This window comes from Triturus cristatus, chromosome 4_2 (genome assembly GCF_964204655.1).
Source record: "Triturus cristatus chromosome 4_2, aTriCri1.1, whole genome shotgun sequence".
NCBI classification, from domain to species: Eukaryota; Metazoa; Chordata; class Amphibia; order Caudata; family Salamandridae; genus Triturus; species Triturus cristatus.
Genome location: NC_140586.1, coordinates 829487230 through 829509693, shown reverse-complemented (window position 1 = coordinate 829509693; position 22464 = coordinate 829487230). Strand labels below are relative to the sequence as shown.

Below are 22464 nucleotides of genomic sequence, written 5' to 3'. Positions count from 1 at the left end.
AGGGATGACACGGCATCCATGGAGCCACCGCTCCCCCTGACGGATATTATCGCGTTGTTCCACCCGACGGCCAGTGTGGTCAAGCCGGGGCCCCTTCTAGTGGCGGTGGCCTCTAAGTGCTATCGGCCTGCCCTTTACTTGACTAGGTCGCATACCCCATATGCCTCTGCCATGCCGATTGAGGGTTCACCTAGCGGTCGAGGGATATTGCGCCCGGCAGAGCTTGCCGACTGGCATGCGGTGGATATTTGTACGCTGGGGGACCTCTACCACGATGGTGCGCTTATACCGTTCGCTCAACTGGCGGAGGAGACGGGGTTAGCGGCCGGTCAGTTCCTCCGTCACCGCTCGCTAATCGCGACGCTGACGAGCCGGTGGGGTGCTCTTCAGGAGGAACCGGCACAACACCTCATGATGCAGTACCTCCACGTCATGGGACGGGGCAGTCACATGATTCGCTGGTTCGCGGCCTCCTTGCGGACGCTGGTGGCGGCGGACCTGTCTCCATTACGGGGTAAATGGGAAGTGGATCTGGACCGCCCCATGACCGACAAGGAATGGAGAGATACACTGCGGGGGCCCACACGGGTCCCCAGGAACCTGCGGTTTCGCCAAATCCAGTACTTCATACTGCACAGAGCATATCTCACTCCCGACTCCATCAATCGCTATTTCCACCGGGCGGACACTGAATGCCCACGCTGCAGGGCTCTGGATGCTGGACTGGTGCACATGTTATGGAGCTGTCCAGCGCTCGACTCATACTGGCGGACGGTGCATGGAGCGTTACGTACTTGCGTCGGTCCGCTGGCGCGGCGGGACTGGCCAGCCTGTCTGTTGCACTTGTTTCGTAGAACCCCCCCCCACGAAGGTTGCCTGTCGTTTCCTCGACCTGGGCCTGATCGTGGCGAAGCGGTTACTTACTAAGCGCTGGAAGGCAGCTGAGCCCCCTCGGGCGCAGGCGTGGCGGAGCTCCCTGCTAGTGTGGGCGGGGGCGGAGGGTGCGGCTCTCTTGCGAGAGGAAACGTTAGGCCTCAGACGCACACCCATAGCAACTCAATGGGACGTACACTTGCAGGTCCTGATACAGCTGGATGGGGATGCCCTGGGACTCTGTGGGACACATACTGCGGAGCCACTTCCTGGAGGGGAGGGGAATGGAGGTGAGCCTGGGAGACCCACTCTGGGGATTGGCGGGGAGGTCCTAGCCGAATCGGGCGGATGTGCGGACAATGACACTTGCCTTCCATAGAACGATATGTCACGAGGGATGGGGGGGGCCGGGTCTGGGGGGGGATGGACTGGGGGGGGGTATCCTGAGGGTCGTATGGTCTAAGATCGAACCTGCTGCTGCTGATCTGTTGGGCTTCTGTTGTTTCACCTGTTCTCTTTTACCCCATTTTGGTTGTTCCATCAATCTGTTCAAATGCGGGCGGTGGCCCTGACACTTATCGGCTTGCATTACTCCACGCCTCGTAGTGGCGATGGATCTCGTGGCTCATCGCATTCATGATTGACGGATACTTCTCTGAGTACCAGACTCATTGCCTGTGGGTTATTGCATTTATGATGTATGCTATGTCTAAATTAACAAATGCTAATAAACAGATTTCATAATAATAGAACAGGCACACCTTGGGCAGAAACAGTGCAAGCTTCTCAACTTCACAAGACAGGTAAAACTACGAAAGCATCAGCACAAGTCTTTGTCATCACAGGACAGATACAAATCAGGCAGCAGCAGTGCAAGGTTTACTTCCTATGGAAACTGGGACAATATCAGCAGTAGCAAAGCAAGCTTCCCTCTCTCACAGAAGGCAATACATGCAGTCTTCCATTTCCTGCAGAACAGATCCGGCAGGGCAGACAATTGCTAGCTTTCATTGCTCACAAAATATGTTCAGTTAAGGAATGAGTGACATATAAGTTACAGATAGATATCTGAGTGGGTGCATAAGACACTGAGGTGAATGTATAGGTGGATAAGTTTGTGAATATGCGAGTTCTGACACCATTCTTGTGTAGGTGATAGTCCAAGTCTGCATCCTGAAAGTCCTGCTGCTGTTATTTGGAGACCTGTTGTTTGTGTTGATTCTTTGGTGTTCCAAGTATTAATAAATAGCTGTCACCTAGTAGGTCATCGTCAATTGGAGCAGCCGCACCACAGTGTAACTAACTATGCTTTAGGCGGGCAGACATGTGCCAACCTTTATGAAAAGGTTTGGAGTGCATGCATACCAGGTGCTGTGCCATTTCAGGCTTGGAGCCACACCTGTTCACAATGGCAAGGACCGCCAGTGTTTCTTCTCACTCGAATAGGACATATATTAATTACTTGAGATATTGTAGCTATGTCAAAGGCCATACAAATTGGCTTTGCCAATGCTTGTTCTTGTGGTAGTTGATATTGGTTCTATTTTGTCTGGATGTCGGATGTTAGTGTGCTTTATCAGTTTCTTCCCCAATTCTTTCCGCAAGATGATTAAGTTGCTGATCTGCAGTTTTATATCTGCCACCGTTCCTCCTCCAAACTAAAAATCACCTTGTGTACTCATTTTTACCAAATACTGAAGTATGGGTCTTAGAGCCAACATTATTCAACATAAAGGTAGCTTGGTCGTACAAGAACTCAAATTCTCTGATTAGTGTATAATAGTGTGTGGTCACCCTAGCATTGTAGCCATTACCTAAAAGGATGGGTGCACTAATAAAGACACACAATTAATATAAGAAAGAGAAGCCAGTTTACCTCTGTACTAAGTCCACATCCACCACATTTGAACCACAGTGCTTGACACCTTCAAACAAGAGGTTGGGCTCATCGTGCTGCTGTGTCCAATGAAATGACGATAGGATGTTTGTGCAGAGACAGTGAGATCAGATCAGAAGCGACTAGTCATCCAAAGTGGCAAGCATATTTAATTATGGCACATTATTTATATATGATACAGGTGCTAAGGCATAAAAATGTACAGCAGGTCAACTTTAACAATGGCTATCAGCAAGTGTGTAAGGGGCAGTGGGTTTGTGGCTCTGTCACTCAGACTCTGCTGAGGCCAGGGTTCAAGTCAGCCACCATACATGACATACAGACATTGAAAATTGTTAAAAACCAAAACAGGGCTTCAACTTGCCATCATGCATCCTGCCATGCACACAAGTACTATACATAGGAAGAACAAAAGTCATTTTTGGAAATTCATAGAGCAGACACACAATGTGTCCCACATCCTCTTCTTGATAGTCTGTTCTTTGAGTAGTCACCAAGTTGGTTTGATGTAGAGATCACTCACTCAACTATCTTCATCCTTGGTGTACCCAATATGTAATGAGGGAGCTGTAATCCTGAAGAGATACCAAAGTTGTCTATGTCTTCCGGCATGACTTGTGAATTTATTTCCCATGTCTGAATGGCTTGTGACACAAGAAACTGTACGAGATCTGCCAGCAGTAAAGTGCACCACACATGGGATCGCCACCTCTTCACTCAGCCCTCATGCAAACTCTTGGTTACAGGTGCTGAAATGAAAAGAAGTATCTGATCATAAGACAGTGGTAAGCATCTGTTGTATGGAAAGAGGGAGCTGTGTGTTTGAAGGCCTAAGCATGACTTCCGGCTAGCACTGTACACTGATTGCCACGTTCTGTAATCATGCTGAAGCGTGTCATCTATCCTTAGTGTCGATGTGAGACCGCGTGTAGATTGAGCTTCCCTTTACTCGATGGTGCTGTTGTGTGATACCTCTTCCTAGGTTTGCAAACAATGCTGTGAACTTTGAACCCTATTACTTGATGGTGTGACACATGTTCCTGTGGTTGAAACCTATGCTGTGAACTATGAACCCTATTACTTGATGGTACTGTTGTGTGACACGTTCCTAGGTTTGAAACAAATGCTGTGAACTCTGAACCCTATTACTTGATGGTGCTGTTGTGTGACACTTGTTCCTGGGGATGAAACCTATGCTGTGAACTATAAACCCTATTACATGATGGTGCTGTTGTGTAACACTTGCTCCTAGGGTTGAAACCAATGCTCTGAACTATTAACCTTATAACCTGATGGCGCTGTTGTGTGACACCTGTTCCTATGTTTGAAACCAATGCTGTGAACTATGAGCCCTATTACTTGATAGCGCTGTTGTGTGACCCCTGTTCCTAGGGTTAAAACCAATGCTCTGAACTATGAACCCTATTACGTGATGGAGCTGTTGTGTGACCCCTATTCCTAGGGTTGAAAACCCATGCTGTGAACTACGAACCCTATTACTTGATCATGTTGTTGTGTGACACCTGTTCCTATGGTTGAAACTAACCGTGGGCAATGAACTCTGCTCTGCTAGCGGAGGTTTGCTAAGTACGCATTACATTGAAATCACTCCAACTCCGCCACATAGTAGAGTTATCTACTGCACCCACAACGCTTTAATAAAACAACTTTATCTTTACATGCTAAAAAGCATATAACCAATTTACAAAAGTGAACTCTGAAAAACACCAGGTAATGAGTGAGGTGATGATTTTGGGGTCACCCCTAACCTAGGGGGAGGGCAAGCATGCATTGAACACAAAGAGCATATCATGCTGAACGATTCGGTGGTGGTCCCATCCTCCTAGGACCACCCCAAGCAAAGTTATGGGCAAAAATGCAATGCCAACAAAAGGTCATTATGGGGCGAGATTCTAGAGTGCAATGAATATTATAGCATTAGCTCTCAGCTGAGCCCGGGAGCCTGCCCCTTGAGGAATGTTTTGATATTGGATACTATAATATCCACTGCACTCTAGAATATCGTCCCATAATGCTTTGCAGGGCCTTTAGTTGGGATTGTATTTTTGACCATAACTGTGCTTGGGGTGGTCCTGGGAGGATTGGACCACCACCGAATCGTTCAGCATGATGTGCTCTTTGTGTTCAAGGCATCTACTTGATTCTCTGCCTGATTTAGGGAGGACCCCAAAATCATCACCTCTCTAACTGTGTGCTGTATTTTCATTTTCACTTTTGGGAAATTACTAACTTCATTTTATTATGTAAAGATAAAATCAATTATTGTTTAACTAAATGCACTGTTTATTATGTTTTCATTTTCACTTTACATGTATTTTAGCATGTAAAGATAGTTGTTTGAAATTTTCCTAAAGGTATGTGAGATTTCTGTTTTATTAATCCGCTTTACATTGAAAACATGGAATTCTTGCATAAACTCTGGAGTAAGCTGTTGCACCCACAACCCTGCGATAAAACAACTTTATCTTTACATGCTAAAACGTATATAACCAATTCACAAAAGTGAGCTTTGAAAAATATCAGACAATGAGAGAGGTGATGATTTTGGGGCCCCCCTAACCTAGGGGGAGGACCAAGCAGATGCCTTGAACACAAAGAGCATATTATGCTCAACGATTGTGGTGGTCCCATCCTCCTATGACCACCCCAAGCAAAGTTATGGGCAAAAATACAATGCCAACCAAAGGCCCAGCAAAGCATTATGGGGCGAGATTCTAGAGTGCAGTGAATATTATAGTATTAGCTCTCAGCTGAGCCCGAGAGCCTGTCCCTTGAGGAATGTTTTGACTTTGGATACTATAATATTCACTGCACTCTAGAATCTCGTCCCATAATGCTTTGCAGGGCCTTTGGTTGGGATTGTATTTTTGCCCATAACTGTGCCTGGGGTGGTCCTAGGAGGATGGGACCACCACCGAATCGTTCAGCATGATGTGCTCTTTGTGTTCAAGGCATCTGCTTGGTTTTCTCCCTAGGTTAGGGAGGACACCAAAATCATCATCTCTCTGCTTGCTGTATGTTCTTTTTCATTTTTGTGAGATGACTATATGCAATTTTGCATGTAAAGATAGAGTTACTTGTTGTTTTTCAAGGGTATATGAGGATTCTGTTTTATTAATGGGCATGAAAAGGAACAGAGTTGCGAGCGGACTTCACAGAATTCTGCAGAATTCCGTGTGGTGGTACTCCGGAGTTTTTGTTCAATTCTGCAGAGTTCCATGTAGTAGTACTCCGCCAACTATGCCCACTCTTAGTTGAATACAATGCTGTGAACTATGAACCCCATTACTTGATGTTGCTGTTGTGTAACATATGTTCCTGGGGTTGAAACCTGTGCTGTGAACTATGAAACCTATTACGTAATGGCGCTGTTGTGTAACACATGTTCCTAGGTTTAAAACAAATGCTGTGAACTCTGAACCCTATTAGTTGATGATGCTGTTGTGTGACCCCTGTTCCATTGGTTGAAACCAATGCTGAGACCTATGAACCCTATTACTTGATAGTGCTGTTGTGTGCTGTCTCTGGACTCTATGCTAATGCTGTGCAGTGCACACCCTGTTACCTGATGGTGACACTGTGGACTGTCTCTGTGACAGATGAAGAACTGTTTGCCACACTGCATAATAATGCCACTGTGTGTTTCATGTCTCTAGGCTCATTGCTAGCACTGTGTCCCTACTTCCGATTACTTGATGGTGCTCCTATCCGAATACTTGATCCTTCTACTGTTCACTCCATGGGGCATATTCACAAGGGCATTGCACCAACTTTTTATGACACTCCAGGGGCGCAAGGCCCTGCTCCATATTTACAAAGCAGCGTTAAGCCACTTTGCGTGGCTTAACGCTGCTTTTTAAATATCGTACTGTTTCACACAGGTATCTGCATGAAGAGGGCGTGCAATGGGTGTTGCTGTGGGCATTCCACCACAGCACCCATTGCATTTTGACGCTGCCCCAGATTTACAAGGATGTGTAAATGATAGGCAGTGCCAAAAACTAACGCCACTAAAAAGGAGGTGCTAGAGTGGTCAACGAGGAGAAATACTTATATTTCTCCTTGTTTTTGCTCTAAGTGTGCTGCATTCTGCAGCACAGAGAAGGAGCAAATCGCCATTAATGATTGTTTATGTGCAGGAAGGGACATAAACAATAATCCTTGCAACACAGAAGCCCTTGCACCATAGTGCAATTGTGCCTGAGCTGCAGGGAATCATCCCTAAAACGCAGGCACTCTTACACCCTAGCGCAAGGCTGTCTGTGTTGGCGCTAGGCAGCTATTTTTAGCGCTGGCGGAAGGGAAAACCCAGGGGTGCACCGTATTCTTGTGAATACAAAGTATCCCTGCATTTTTTAAAGGACGCAGGCTGGTGCTGCTAAATTGCTTTCAGTGTCGCTCTTCGCCAATGTTTTGTAAATTGGCCCCCATGTCTCAATGCGGATTACTAGCATTGTGTGCCCCTCACCCCATTGCTTGGTGCTGCGGCTGTGGGCTACAAGCCTCTTGACTTCATGGCACTGAGAAGCATTTCAGAACACTTTAGTTGTTGCTGTCACTATGTGTTGTGTGCGTCTGGGGACTCTGTAGGCTAGTACATTGAAGCCTGCTAGTCCTTCAGCTCAAAGGCAGTGATATATGTGTAAAGTCCAGTGTATGGGTAGCACTCTACCGGGTTCGCTTACTCATGCTTACCGTTTGGGATATTGACTCGATTTGACAACAGTATGTCAGATTTTACAGCATCAAGGTACACGTAAAAGGTCTCAGCATTTTCCTAGCAAAGAACGAAGAAGAATGTCTTATTAGTACTAGTTCAAATAGTAAGGGCACGATTTTATTTCAGAGTAGAATTTTAGAGAGAGTTTTAACATTACTCAAATTTAGTTTTTTCTGCTTTTTCTTGCATGTTTGAGCAGGTATATGGAATACAGAGAGTGAATGAAATGTCAAAGAATGTCTATTTGTGTGTATGTGTTTGTGTGGAGTGGAGTGGAAGCCGGTAGATGGTTGTAGTTGGTGAGATGATGATGCCCTGACTGGAGCTATGTACCTGACACTGTACCAAAGGGGCTAATATGGAAATGTAGAAGATATCCTAATCTGCCTCACTGGCCCCTGAATGATCTTTGAAGAACCTTCTTCAAGACTTAACAAGTCGGTGAGGAGGTATTAACAGCTCTGCATGGTAATGCAGGAAAGATCCGGAGGAACTATAAAGGGGGGGCTGCTATGTGATGGAGGAAGGTCCCAATATCAGGAAGATGTAGTCTGGGATTGCCCACCCTCAAATCCACCAGCAACTGGTGTCAGCATGGACTTCTGAGAAGGAGGAACCCAGCGAGGAGGGCGAGCTGAGGACTGGAACACTTGCAGTGATTTATTGGATACGGTGCAGGAAGTAGTATAGATCTGCATTTGAGGAGCTGCAAGGAGAAGTGTCAAACGTAAGATGTTTGATGAACATTTGATAGACCAGTGGTAGCAGTTACTGTTACTGAGGTGATTAGGTAGAAGTGCAGAGACTGAGCAATATTTGCGGACTTCAGTCACTGAAGGTGAGTAAGTATCCGTCATAGGGAGGTGCTGGAAGAGTAAAGAGATTTCCTTTGATACATTTCAGACTACTGGTGACTGGACAATTGGAGTTAAAAGTACTGTGGTCTCTTGGGGAAAATACAAGATTTGGAAAGCTCTCTCATTGTCTGCCAGGTCTCAGTAATAGTGAGTGTGTTTTTTTAATGTCTTTTAAGTTGGGATGCATTTTTGAGTTTGAAGAGCATTAACTGGTCAACTGAACTTTCAAGGTTAGGACATTGTGCAGGTTGAGAACAAGGCCATGTGCAGGAGTACAGGAGTGGTCACTGTCACGGTCTGTGGTGTGCATCATCAACCATTAGAGTCTGTAAGAGCTTGTGTTAGTGTACTGGCACCTAGCAGCACTGCTACTAAGGCATATCTGGTTACTGTGTCATCCACAACACCGAGTAATCCCCAAGTCAATATAGCTTCAATGCCTTAAAGAGCAAAGACTCCAACTGTGAGAGAGCTGAAAGAGGCCATTAATAGTAAGTGAAAAAGGATTGTGGTGAGCATGTCCATGTACCATGTGGTTTCTGAAGAGAGATGAAAGCCTCTGAGTAGTCCTGAGACTGGATGCAGAATGTTTACATACCAATATGTAGAATTGTTCCAGTGGTCTAATAAGGAGCAATCCCAGAGAAAATGGTACTATTTATGGAAATTAAAGAAGCAAAATCCAGAGGGTGCTGTTTATTAGGGTAAGGTGGAGGGCGGACTATTTCTTGGGGTGCACCAGTTTTGGCGATGTGAGATTTTATTGTTTCACAGTTTTTAAGTGCCATGTTTTAGAATGAAACATTATTAGATTCATGCTGAATATGGAATTCTTTTTAGGTGCAAAGTGTACATGCTTTCCTTTTAATAGATACATTGGGAAGATAATTCATGCTTTGAAAGTTTGTTATGTCAAGTAGAAGAGTTAAATTGGCATTGTACATTTCTAGAATTCAAGTATTTGATGTTAGTTATCCAAGAATATTCTTCAATGGCTGCTATGTTAAGTCATGAACATCACCGCGTTTATCACCTTCCGTGCTCAGGCACGCAGAAGGCTATTCCATTTTTTCAATGCCTGGAGGGGAAAACGACTGTCCCCCACATCTTCCCTTTTATAGCAAGACACCCGGAGCTTAGCACCATCAGATGATCTTAATGTCCTATTTGGAAAATAGGGTTGAATAGTATTCTGAATGCATTTTGGCCTGAACTTCATAAGCCTGGAGAGTAAAGCAGAAACTTGTAAATCGAAATTCTTATGGAAATGGGGAGGCAATGAATTATATATATATATATCTAAATAGATATATATATATGTGTGTGTGACTGTATTTAAATAATACACACACACCCACACACGCACACACACACACACACACACTCACATATATATATTTCACCACCATTGCCAGGTTTTTTGCTCTCTCATTCCTGCTTCTTCTGAAGCCCCGCCCACCCCAGGACCTACTTAATGCAGGCCGATGAGCGACCGCATTGAGAAGGCACCTGGGCTCCTGCCTGCTAGTTGTCAGCTCCTGTTTCTGGCACCAGCTTCTCTGTGCAGTTCTCTTGCTCATTGCAGCTCGTTGCTGCCTAATTTCACAGCTGCTGCCAGGCTTCCCACTCTCCCATTCCTGCCTCTGCTGAAGCCAGCCCACCCCAGGATATACTTAATAAAGACCGCTGCAAGACTGCCTCACTGGTGTGCCAAAGGCACGCCGAAGGAGAGCCCCTCTGTGTCCGTCCATGCCTGGACCATGCCCACGTGCCAGGAACACACCAGCCTTCAAGTTGCTACTGCGCATCTCCCAGTACCATGGTAGGACCTTTCACCTCCACCCACTGCAATCTCAACTACGACACCTCAAGCACAACACAACCACCACCAAGCAACCAATGCACGCCACCAAACAACCGATGCACAATACCACCCAACACCATCTTTCTGCTATGCTCCTTAACGTCCACTCACTACCACATGGAAGACAACTTCCCCCTCAACTCCCCAGTCCTTTTTGAAAGCCTCAGCAATCTCTGACTCACCCAGCTAGTCCATGGACCAACCCACAAAGCAAGTCATACCCTCAATCCAATCATCTCCTCCAATGGTGTTCAGACAAAATATCGATTGACACAAATATCTTGTTGGAAATATTTTTTAAATCAATATGAATTATTTAATTGATGATTATTTATGTTAAATGTATAATTAGTATTTTCTTTTAATTTACGTTTTAGGTGCAGGTTGTGAGTTTTTTAGGGGTAATGGTGGGAAGCAAATTAATTATAATGAATCAATAAATACTTTTAACTTAATATCAATTATTTAATTGATACTTATGTATATTAATTGTATAATTAATATTTTTAGTTTTAGGTGTGGGTTGTGGGTTTTGTAGGGGAATAGGGTGGGAAGTAAATTAATTATAATACATTTTTAATTATGATTGATTATTTAAATGATAATTATTTAAATAAATAGTCAAATGTATGTTTTTTGTAAGTTTGAGGTGTGAGTTCTGTGTTTTGTAGGGGTATAGGGTGATACGTTAATTAATTATAATTTATTATTAATTAATGTTTAATTACTTAACCCCTTCGCTGCTAGGCCTTTTCCCCTCCTGTGCTAAGCCCTTTTTGGGCTATTTGAGGTAGTGCGCGCTTAGGCCCCTGTAACTTTTTGACCACATTAGGTATCCACGCCAAATTTGCGTCCTTTTCTTCCAACATCTTGGGGATTCTAAAGGTACCCAGGGTTTGTGGATTCTCCTAGAGGGTTCCCAGAAATTAGTCAAAATACAGCAATTTTTTTTTTTTTTTGTGAAAAATGTGAAAAATGGGCTGCAAATGAAAGCTTCTGGGTTTTTCTCTGCAAATGGTATCAAAAAAGGGTTTGTGGGGCTGAAATCACAATTTCTCCAGCTTTTAGGGAATGACAGACTTTTGTTAGAAAACCAACATTTTTTACACAGTTTTGGCATTTTTCTGGGACATACCCTATTTTTGCTATTTTTTGTGCTTTCAACCTCCTTCCAGTTAACGGTAGAAAAGGGTAACAAAACAATAATGGATCCTGGAAAGCTATACATTTTTGAAAAGTAGACAAAATTTTGAATTCAGCAAGGGGTCATTTGCGTAGATCCATCAAGGTTTCTTTATAGAAATTTACAGGCAAATATATGAGAAATTAAAAATTTGTTGAAAAAAGCAGCCTCTTGAGTCAACGTTTTTACCTGTAACTTCTTCGAATTATGACATCTCTTTGAAAGCAATGTACCGTTACATCCGGTAGACCTTCCTGGTTGTGTGGACATATAGGACTTGTAGGTTCATCAAGAGCCCAACGAACCCAGAGTAGAAAAATGAGCAGCATTTTGTAATGTTTTTTTTTTTTGGTCCGGGTATATAGCAATTATTGTGGGAAAATGTATACTTGGAAAAATCGGTATGAAAGTCACCTATGTATTTCTGAAATGGGAACAAATTACAGAGTTCAGAAACAGTGCATATTTGCACATTTTCGAAATTGGGAATACTCATATTTGCATGACAATTATTGGTCATTTTTCAAAATGACTTTTTTTTTACACAATGTCTTTCATTTGGAAGGGAGAAATGCATCAAAAATCAACAGGTAATAACAGTAGCTTTACAAATTTGAACTACCCTAAGTCTCCCGAGAAAAATGGTACCTCACTTGTGTGGGTAGGCATAGTGCCCACGACAGGAAGTGGCTCAAAACCTAAGGTGAACACACCACATTTTCACACTGAAAATTTACACTTTTTTTGCAAAGAGTCTAGCTGTAGTTTTTGAACCCTAGCCCTGCCGGCACCTAGGGAAACCTAGCAAACCTATACATTTTTGAAAACTAGACACCCAGGGGAATCCAGGATGGGGTGACTTGACTGCCTCCCACCATGGTCTGTTACCCAGAATCCCTTGCAAACGTAAAAAATTGAAAAAAAAACCACATTTTCCCCACATTTCTGTGATGCAAAGTTCTGGAATCTGCGTGGATCCACAAATTTCCACCCACCCCGCGTTCCCCAAAGTCCTACGAGAAAAATGGTACCTCACTTGTGCGGGTCGGCCTAGTGCCCGCGACAGGAAACGGCGCAAAACGCAACGTGGTTTTGGAGTGAAAAATGACCCTTTTTTTGGCAAAGTGACTAGCTGTAGATTTTGTACCCTAGCCCTGCCGGCACCTAGGGAAACCTAGCAAACCTATACATTTCTGAAAACTAGACACCCAGGGGAATCCAGGATGGGGTGACTTGACTGCCTCCCACCATGGTCTGTTACCCAGAATCCCTTGCAAACGTAAAAAATTGAAAAAAAAACCACATTTTCCCCACATTTCTGTGATGCAAAGTTCTGGAATCTGCGTGGATCCACAAATTTCCACCCACCCCGCGTTCCCCAAAGTCCTACGAGAAAAATGGTACCTCACTTGTGCGGGTCGGCCTAGTGCCCGCGACAGGAAACGGCGCAAAACGCAACGTGGTTTTGGAGTGAAAAATGACCCTTTTTTTGGCAAAGTGACTAGCTGTAGATTTTGTACCCTAGCCCTGCCGGCACCTAGGGAAACCTAGCAAACCTATACATTTATGAAAACTAGACACCCAGGGGAATCCAGGATGGGGTGACTTGACTGCCTCCCACCATGGTCTGTTACCCAGAATCCCTTGCAAACGTAAAAATTGAAAAAAAACCCACATTTTCCCCACATTTCTGTGATGCAAAGTTCTGGAATCTGCGTGGATCCACAAATTTCCACCCACCCCGCGTTCCCCAAAGTCCTACGAGAAAAATGGTACCTCACTTGTGCGGGTCGGCCTAGTGCCCGCGACAGGAAACGGCGCAAAACGCAACGTGGTTTTGGAGTGAAAAATGACCCTTTTTTTGGCAAAGTGACTAGCTGTAGATTTTGTACCCTAGCCCTGCCGGCACCTAGGGAAACCTAGCAAACCTATACATTTCTGAAAACTAGACACCCAGGGGAATCCAGGATGGGGTGACTTGACTGCCTCCCACCATGGTCTGTTACCCAGAATCCCTTGCAAACGTAAAAAATTGACAAAAAAAACACATTTTCCCCACATTTCTGTGATGGAAAGTTCTGGAATCTGCGTGGATCCACAAATTTCCACCCACCCCGCGTTCCCCAAAGTCCTACGAGAAAAATGGTACCTCACTTGTGCGGGTCGGCCTAGTGCCCGCGACAGGAAACGGCGCAAAACGCAACATGGTTTTGGAGTGAAAAATGACCCTTTTTTTGGCAAAGTGACTAGCTGTAGATTTTGTACCCTAGCCCTGCCGGCACCTAGGGAAACCTAGCAAACCTATACATTTCTGAAAACTAGACACCCAGGGGAATCCAGGATGGGGTGACTTGACTGCCTCCCACCATGGTCTGTTACCCAGAATCCCTTGCAAACGTAAAAAATTGACAAAAAAAACACATTTTCCCCACATTTCTGTGATGGAAAGTTCTGGAATCTGTGTGGATCCACAAATTTCCACCCACCCCGCGTTCCCCAAAGTCCTACGAGAAAAATGGTACCTCACTTGTGCGGGTCGGCCTAGTGCCCGCGACAGGAAACGGCGCAAAACGCAACATGGTTTTGGAGTGAAAAATGACCCTTTTTTTGGCAAAGTGACTAGCTGTAGATTTTGTACCCTAGCCCTGCCGGCACCTAGGGAAACCTAGCAAACCTATACATTTCTGAAAACTAGACACCCAGGGGAATCCAGGATGGGGTGACTTGACTGCCTCCCACCATGGTCTGTTACCCAGAATCCCTTGCAAACGTAAAAAATTGACAAAAAAAACACATTTTCCCCACATTTCTGTGATGGAAAGTTCTGGAATCTGCGTGGATCCACAAATTTCCACCCACCCCGCGTTCCCCAAAGTCCTACGAGAAAAATGGTACCTCACTTGTGCGGGTCGGCCTAGTGCCCGCGACAGGAAACGGCGCAAAACGCAACGTGGTTTTGGAGTGAAAAATGACCCTTTTTTTGGCAAAGTGACTAGCTGTAGATTTTGTACCCTAGCCCTGCCGGCACCTAGGGAAACCTAGCAAACCTATACATTTCTGAAAACTAGACACCCAGGGGAATCCAGGATGGGGTGACTTGACTGCCTCCCACCATGGTCTGTTACCCAGAATCCCTTGCAAACGTAAAAAATTGACAAAAAAAACACATTTTCCCCACATTTCTGTGATGGAAAGTTCTGGAATCTGCGTGGATCCACAAATTTCCACCCACCCCGCGTTCCCCAAAGTCCTACGAGAAAAATGGTACCTCACTTGTGCGGGTCGGCCTAGTGCCCGCGACAGGAAACGGCGCAAAACGCAACATGGTTTTGGAGTGAAAAATGACCCTTTTTTTGGCAAAGTGACTAGCTGTAGATTTTGTACCCTAGGGAAACCTAGCAAACCTATACATTTCTGAAAACTAGACACCCAGGGGAATCCAGGATGGGGTGACTTGACTGCCTCCCACCATGGTCTGTTACCCAGAATCCCTTGCAAACATAAAAAATTGACAAAAAAAACACATTTTCCCCACATTTCTGTGATGGAAAGTTCTGGAATCTGCGTGGATCCACAAATTTCCACCCACCCCGCGTTCCCCAAAGTCCTACGAGAAAAATGGTACCTCACTTGTGCGGGTCGGCCTAGTGCCCGCGACAGGAAACGGCGCAAAACGCAACATGGTTTTGGAGTGAAAAATGACCCTTTTTTTGGCAAAGTGACTAGCTGTAGATTTTGTACCCTAGCCCTGCCGGCACCTAGGGAAACCTAGCAAACCTATACATTTCTGAAAACTAGACACCCAGGGGAATCCAGGATGGGGTGACTTGACTGCCTCCCACCATGGTCTGTTACCCAGAATCCCTTGCAAACGTAAAAAATTGACAAAAAAAACACATTTTCCCCACATTTCTGTGATGGAAAGTTCTGGAATCTGCGTGGATCCACAAATTTCCACCCACCCCGCGTTCCCCAAAGTCCTACGAGAAAAATGGTACCTCACTTGTGCGGGTCGGCCTAGTGCCCGCGACAGGAAACGGCGCAAAACGCAACGTGGTTTTGGAGTGAAAAATGACCCTTTTTTTGGCAAAGTGACTAGCTGTAGATTTTGTACCCTAGCCCTGCCGGCACCTAGGGAAACCTAGCAAACCTATACATTTCTGAAAACTAGACACCCAGGGGAATCCAGGATGGGGTGACTTGACTGCCTCCCACCATGGTCTGTTACCCAGAATCCCTTGCAAACGTAAAAAATTGACAAAAAAAACACATTTTCCCCACATTTCTGTGATGGAAAGTTCTGGAATCTGCGTGGATCCACAAATTTCCACCCACCCCGCGTTCCCCAAAGTCCTACGAGAAAAATGGTACCTCACTTGTGCGGGTCGGCCTAGTGCCCGCGACAGGAAACGGCGCAAAACGCAACGTGGTTTTGGAGTGAAAAATGACCCTTTTTTTGGCAAAGTGACTAGCTGTAGATTTTGTACCCTAGCCCTGCCGGCACCTAGGGAAACCTAGCAAACCTATACATTTCTGAAAACTAGACACCCAGGGGAATCCAGGATGGGGTGACTTGACTGCCTCCCACCATGGTCTGTTACCCAGAATCCCTTGCAAACGTAAAAAATTGACAAAAAAAACACATTTTCCCCACATTTCTGTGATGGAAAGTTCTGGAATCTGCGTGGATCCACAAATTTCCACCCACCCCGCGTTCCCCAAAGTCCTACGAGAAAAATGGTACCTCACTTGTGCGGGTCGGCCTAGTGCCCGCGACAGGAAACGGCGCAAAACGCAACGTGGTTTTGGAGTGAAAAATGACCCTTTTTTTGGCAAAGTGACTAGCTGTAGATTTTGTACCCTAGCCCTGCCGGCACCTAGGGAAACCTAGCAAACCTATACATTTCTGAAAACTAGACACCCAGGGGAATCCAGGATGGGGTGACTTGACTGCCTCCCACCATGGTCTGTTACCCAGAATCCCTTGCAAACGTAAAAAATTGACAAAAAAAACACATTTTCCCCACATTTCTGTGATGGAAAGTTCTGGAATCTGCGTGGATCCACAAATTTCCACCCACCCCGCGTTCCCCAAAGTCCTACGAGAAAAATGGTACCTCACTTGTGCGGGTCGGCCTAGTGCCCGCGACAGGAAACGGCGCAAAACGCAACGTGGTTTTGGAGTGAAAAATGACCCTTTTTTTTGGCAAAGTGACTAGCTGTAGATTTTGTACCCTAGCCCTGCCGGCACCTAGGGAAACCTAGCAAACCTATACATTTCTGAAAACTAGACACCCAGGGGAATCCAGGATGGGGTGACTTGACTGCCTCCCACCATGGTCTGTTACCCAGAATCCCTTGCAAACGTAAAAAATTGACAAAAAAAACACATTTTCCCCACATTTCTGTGATGGAAAGTTCTGGAATCTGCGTGGATCCACAAATTTCCACCCACCCCGCGTTCCCCAAAGTCCTACGAGAAAAATGGTACCTCACTTGTGCGGGTCGGCCTAGTGCCCGCGACAGGAAACGGCGCAAAACGCAACGTGGTTTTGGAGTGAAAAATGACCCTTTTTTTGGCAAAGTGACTAGCTGTAGATTTTGTACCCTAGCCCTGCCGGCACCTAGGGAAACCTACCAAACCTATACATTTCTGAAAACTAGACACCCGGCGGTTTCCAGGGAGGTATGGCTTGCGTGGATCCCCCAACGTTTCCTTACCCAGAATCCCCTGCAAACCTCAATTTTTGCTCAAAAAATCACTTTTTTAACACATTTTGGGGTGGGAAAGTAGTGGCATCACCGGGCTCACACAAATTTACCACCACCCAGCGTTCCCCCAGGTCTCCCGGTAAAAATGGTGCCTCACTTGTGTGGGAGGCCCAAGTACCCGCGGCAGGCAAGGGCCCCAAAGGTAGTGAGGCCACCTCAAGATGGCCTATCGCCAAACCACCTGGTTTTGCAAGGGGGGTCACTTTGGTTTTTGGCCCGGTGCGCGGCGGCCATCTAGGGAAACCTACCAAACCCAGGCATTTTTGAAAACTAGACACCCGGCGGCTTCCAGGGAGGTATGGCTTGCATGGATCCCCCAACGTTTCCTTACCCAGAATCCCCTGCAAACCTCAATTTTTGCTCAAAAAATCACTTTTTTCACACATTTTGGGGTGGGAAAGTAGTGGCATCACCGGGCTCACACAAATTTACCACCACCCAGCGTTCCCCCAGGTCTCCCGGTAAAAATGGTGCCTCACTTGTGTGGGAGGCCCAAGTACCCGCGGCAGGCAAGGGCCCCAAACGTAGTGAGGCCACCTCAAGATGGCCTATCGCCAAACCACCTGGTTTTGCAAGGGGGGTCACTTTGGTTTTTGGCCCGGTGCGCGGCGGCCATCTAGGGAAACCTACCAAACCCAGGCATTTTTGAAAACTAGACACCCGGCGGCTTCCAGGGAGGTATGGCTTGCGTGGATCCCCCAACGTTTCCTTACCCAGAATCCCCTGCAAACCTCAATTTTTGCTCAAAAAATCACTTTTTTCACACATTTTGGGGTGGGAAAGTAGTGGCATCACCGGGCTCACACAAATTTACCACCACCCAGCGTTCCCCCAGGTCTCCCGGTAAAAATGGTGCCTCACTTGTGTGGGAGGCCCAAGTACCCGCGGCAGGCAAGGGCCCCAAACGTAGTGAGGCCACCTCAAGATGGCCTATCGCCAAACCACCTGGTTTTGCAAGGGGGGTCACTTTGGTTTTTGGCCCGGTGCGCGGCGGCCATCTAGGGAAACCTACCAAACCCAGGCATTTTTGAAAACTAGACACCCGGCGGCTTCCAGGGAGGTATGGCTTGCGTGGATCCCCCAACGTTTCCTTACCCAGAATCCCCTGCAAACCTCAATTTTTGCTCAAAAAATCACTTTTTTCACACATTTTGGGGTGGGAAAGTAGTGGCATCACCGGGCTCACACAAATTTACCACCACCCAGCGTTCCCCCAGGTCTCCCGGTAAAAATGGTGCCTCACTTGTGTGGGAGGCCCAAGTACCCGCGGCAGGCAAGGGCCCCAAACGTAGTGAGGCCACCTCAAGATGGCCTATCGCCAAACCACCTGGTTTTGCAAGGGGGGTCACTTTGGTTTTTGGCCCGGTGCGCGGCGGCCATCTAGGGAAACCTACCAAACCCAGGCATTTTTGAAAACTAGACACCCGGCGGCTTCCAGGGAGGTATGGCTTGCGTGGATCCCCCAACGTTTCCTTACCCAGAATCCCCTGCAAACCTCAATTTTTGCTCAAAAAATCACTTTTTTCACACATTTTGGGGTGGGAAAGTAGTGGCATCACCGGGCTCACACAAATTTACCACCACCCAGCGTTCCCCCAGGTCTCCCGGTAAAAATGGTGCCTCACTTGTGTGGGAGTCCCAAGTACCCGCGGCAGGCAAGGGCCCCAAACGTAGTGAGGCCACCTCAAGATGGCCTATCGCCAAACCACCTGGTTTTGCAAGGGGGGTCACTTTGGTTTTTGGCCCGGTGCGCGGCGGCCATCTAGGGAAACCTACCAAACCCAGGCATTTTTGAAAACTAGACACCCGGCGGCTTCCAGGGAGGTATGGCTTGCGTGGATCCCCCAACGTTTCCTTACCCAGAATCCCCTGCAAACCTCAATTTTTGCTCAAAAAATCACTTTTTTCACACATTTTGGGGTGGGAAAGTAGTGGCATCACCGGGCTCACACAAATTTACCACCACCCAGCGTTCCCCCAGGTCTCCCGGTAAAAATGGTGCCTCACTTGTGTGGGAGGCCCAAGTACCCGCGGCAGGCAAGGGCCCCAAACGTAGTGAGGCCACCTCAAGATGGCCTATCGCCAAACCACCTGGTTTTGCAAGGGGGGTCACTTTGGTTTTTGGCCCGGTGCGCGGCGGCCATCTAGGGAAACCTACCAAACCCAGGCATTTTTGAAAACTAGACACCCGGCGGCTTCCAGGGAGGTATGGCTTGCGTGGATCCCCCAACGTTTCCTTACCCAGAATCCCCTGCAAACCTCAATTTTTGCTCAAAAAATCACTTTTTTCACACATTTTGGGGTGGGAAAGTAGTGGCATCACCGGGCTCACACAAATTTACCACCACCCAGCGTTCCCCCAGGTCTCCCGGTAAAAATGGTGCCTCACTTGTGTGGGAGGCCCAAGTACCCGCGGCAGGCAAGGGCCCCAAACGTAGTGAGGCCACCTCAAGATGGCCTATCGCCAAACCACCTGGTTTTGCAAGGGGGGTCACTTTGGTTTTTGGCCCGGTGCGCGGCGGCCATCTAGGGAAACCTACCAAACCCAGGCATTTTTGAAAACTAGACACCCGGCGGCTTCCAGGGAGGTATGGCTTGCGTGGATCCCCCAACGTTTCCTTACCCAGAATCCCCTGCAAACCTCAATTTTTGCTCAAAAAATCACTTTTTTCACACATTTTGGGGTGGGAAAGTAGTGGCATCACCGGGCTCACACAAATTTACCACCACCCAGCGTTCCCCCAGGTCTCCCGGTAAAAATGGTGCCTCACTTGTGTGGGAGGCCCAAGTACCCGCGGCAGGCAAGGGCCCCAAACGTAGTGAGGCCACCTCAAGATGGCCTATCGCCAAACCACCTGGTTTTGCAAGGGGGGTCACTTTGGTTTTTGGCCCGGTGCGCGGCGGCCATCTAGGGAAACCTACCAAACCCAGGCATTTTTGAAAACTAGACACCCGGCGGCTTCCAGGGAGGTATGGCTTGCGTGGATCCCCCAACGTTTCCTTACCCAGAATCCCCTGCAAACCTCAATTTTTGCTCAAAAAATCACATTTTTAACACATTTGGGGGTGGGAAAGTAGTGGCATCACCGGGCTCACACAAATTTACCACCACCCAGCGTTCCCCCAGGTCTCCCGGTAAAAATGGTGCCTCACTTGTGTGGGAGGCCCAAGTACCCGCGGCAGGCAAGGGCCCCAAACGTAGTGAGGCAACATCAACATTGCCTATCCCAAAGGTCGCCTCACTACGTTTGGGGCCCTTGCCTGCCGCGGGTACTTGGGCCTCCCACACAAGTGAGGCACCATTTTTACCGGGAGACCTGGGGGAACGCTGGGTGGTGGTAAATTTGTGTGAGCCCGGTGATGCCACTACTTTCCCACCCCAAAATGTGTGAAAAAAGTGATTTTTTGAGCAAAAATTGAGGTTTGCAGGGGATTCTGGGTAAGGAAACGTTGGGGGATCCACGCAAGCCATACCTCCCTGGAAGCCGCCGGGTGTCTAGTTTTCAAAAATGCCTGGGTTTGGTAGGTTTCCCTAGATGGCCGCCGCGCACCGGGCCAAAAACCAAAGTGACCCCCCTTGCAAAACCAGGTGGTTTGGCGATAGGCCATCTTGAGGTGGCCTCACTACGTTTGGGGCCCTTGCCTGCCGCGGGTACTTGGGCCTCCCACACAAGTGAGGCACCATTTTTACCGGGAGACCTGGGGGAACGCTGGGTGGTGGTAAATTTGTGTGAGCCCGGTGATGCCACTACTTTCCCACCCCAAAATGTGTGAAAAAAGTGATTTTTTGAGCAAAAATTGAGGTTTGCAGGGGATTCTGGGTAAGGAAACGTTGGGGGATCCACGCAAGCCATACCTCCCTGGAAGCCGCCGGGTGTCTAGTTTTCAAAAATGCCTGGGTTTGGTAGGTTTCCCTAGATGGCCGCCGCGCACCGGGCCAAAAACCAAAGTGACCCCCCTTGCAAAACCAGGTGGTTTGGCGATAGGCCATCTTGAGGTGGCCTCACTACGTTTGGGGCCCTTGCCTGCCGCGGGTACTTGGGCCTCCCACACAAGTGAGGCACCATTTTTACCGGGAGACCTGGGGGAACGCTGGGTGGTGGTAAATTTGTGTGAGCCCGGTGATGCCACTACTTTCCCACCCCAAAATGTGTGAAAAAAGTGATTTTTTGAGCAAAAATTGAGGTTTGCAGGGGATTCTGGGTAAGGAAACGTTGGGGGATCCACGCAAGCCATACCTCCCTGGAAGCCGCCGGGTGTCTAGTTTTCAAAAATGCCTGGGTTTGGTAGGTTTCCCTAGATGGCCGCCGCGCACCGGGCCAAAAACCAAAGTGACCCCCCTTGCAAAACCAGGTGGTTTGGCGATAGGCCATCTTGAGGTGGCCTCACTACGTTTGGGGCCCTTGCCTGCCGCGGGTACTTGGGCCTCCCACACAAGTGAGGCACCATTTTTACCGGGAGACCTGGGGGAACGCTGGGTGGTGGTAAATTTGTGTGAGCCCGGTGATGCCACTACTTTCCCACCCCAAAATGTGTGAAAAAAGTGATTTTTTGAGCAAAAATTGAGGTTTGCAGGGGATTCTGGGTAAGGAAACGTTGGGGGATCCACGCAAGCCATACCTCCCTGGAAGCCGCCGGGTGTCTAGTTTTCAAAAATGCCTGGGTTTGGTAGGTTTCCCTAGATGGCCGCCGCGCACCGGGCCAAAAACCAAAGTGACCCCCCTTGCAAAACCAGGTGGTTTGGCGATAGGCCATCTTGAGGTGGCCTCACTACCTTTGGGGCCCTTGCCTGCCGCGGGTACTTGGGCCTCCCACACAAGTGAGGCACCATTTTTACCGGGAGACCTGGGGGAACGCTGGGTGGTGGTAAATTTGTGTGAGCCCGGTGATGCCACTACTTTCCCACCCCAAAATGTGTGAAAAAAGTGATTTTTTGAGCAAAAATTGAGGTTTGCAGGGGATTCTGGGTAAGGAAACGTTGGGGGATCCACGCAAGCCATACCTCCCTGGAAGCCGCCGGGTGTCTAGTTTTCAAAAATGCCTGGGTTTGGTAGGTTTCCCTAGATGGCCGCCGCGCACCGGGCCAAAAACCAAAGTGACCCCCCTTGCAAAACCAGGTGGTTTGGCGATAGGCCATCTTGAGGTGGCCTCACTACCTTTGGGGCCCTTGCCTGCCGCGGGTACTTGGGCCTCCCACACAAGTGAGGCACCATTTTTACCGGGAGACCTGGGGGAACGCTGGGTGGTGGTAAATTTGTGTGAGCCCGGTGATGCCAC

At 47.5% G+C, this 22464-nt stretch overlaps 1 protein-coding gene across 1 annotated transcript in view; it reads right to left on the bottom strand.

The window, feature by feature from the left end:
* Window positions 1-2901: 2901 nt before the first annotated feature.
* Window positions 2902-22464, bottom strand: part of ARMH1 (armadillo like helical domain containing 1) — a 274600-nt gene continuing 255037 nt past the window's right edge. Inside the window, exons 11-12 of the mRNA XM_085602791.1 lie at window positions 7487-7568; window positions 2902-3519 (exon numbers count right to left, since the gene is read on the bottom strand). Of these exons, the coding sequence (XP_085458917.1) occupies window positions 3488-3519; window positions 7487-7568 (114 nt within the window). The 3' untranslated portion in view covers window positions 2902-3487. The remainder of the gene's footprint in view (window positions 3520-7486; window positions 7569-22464) is intronic.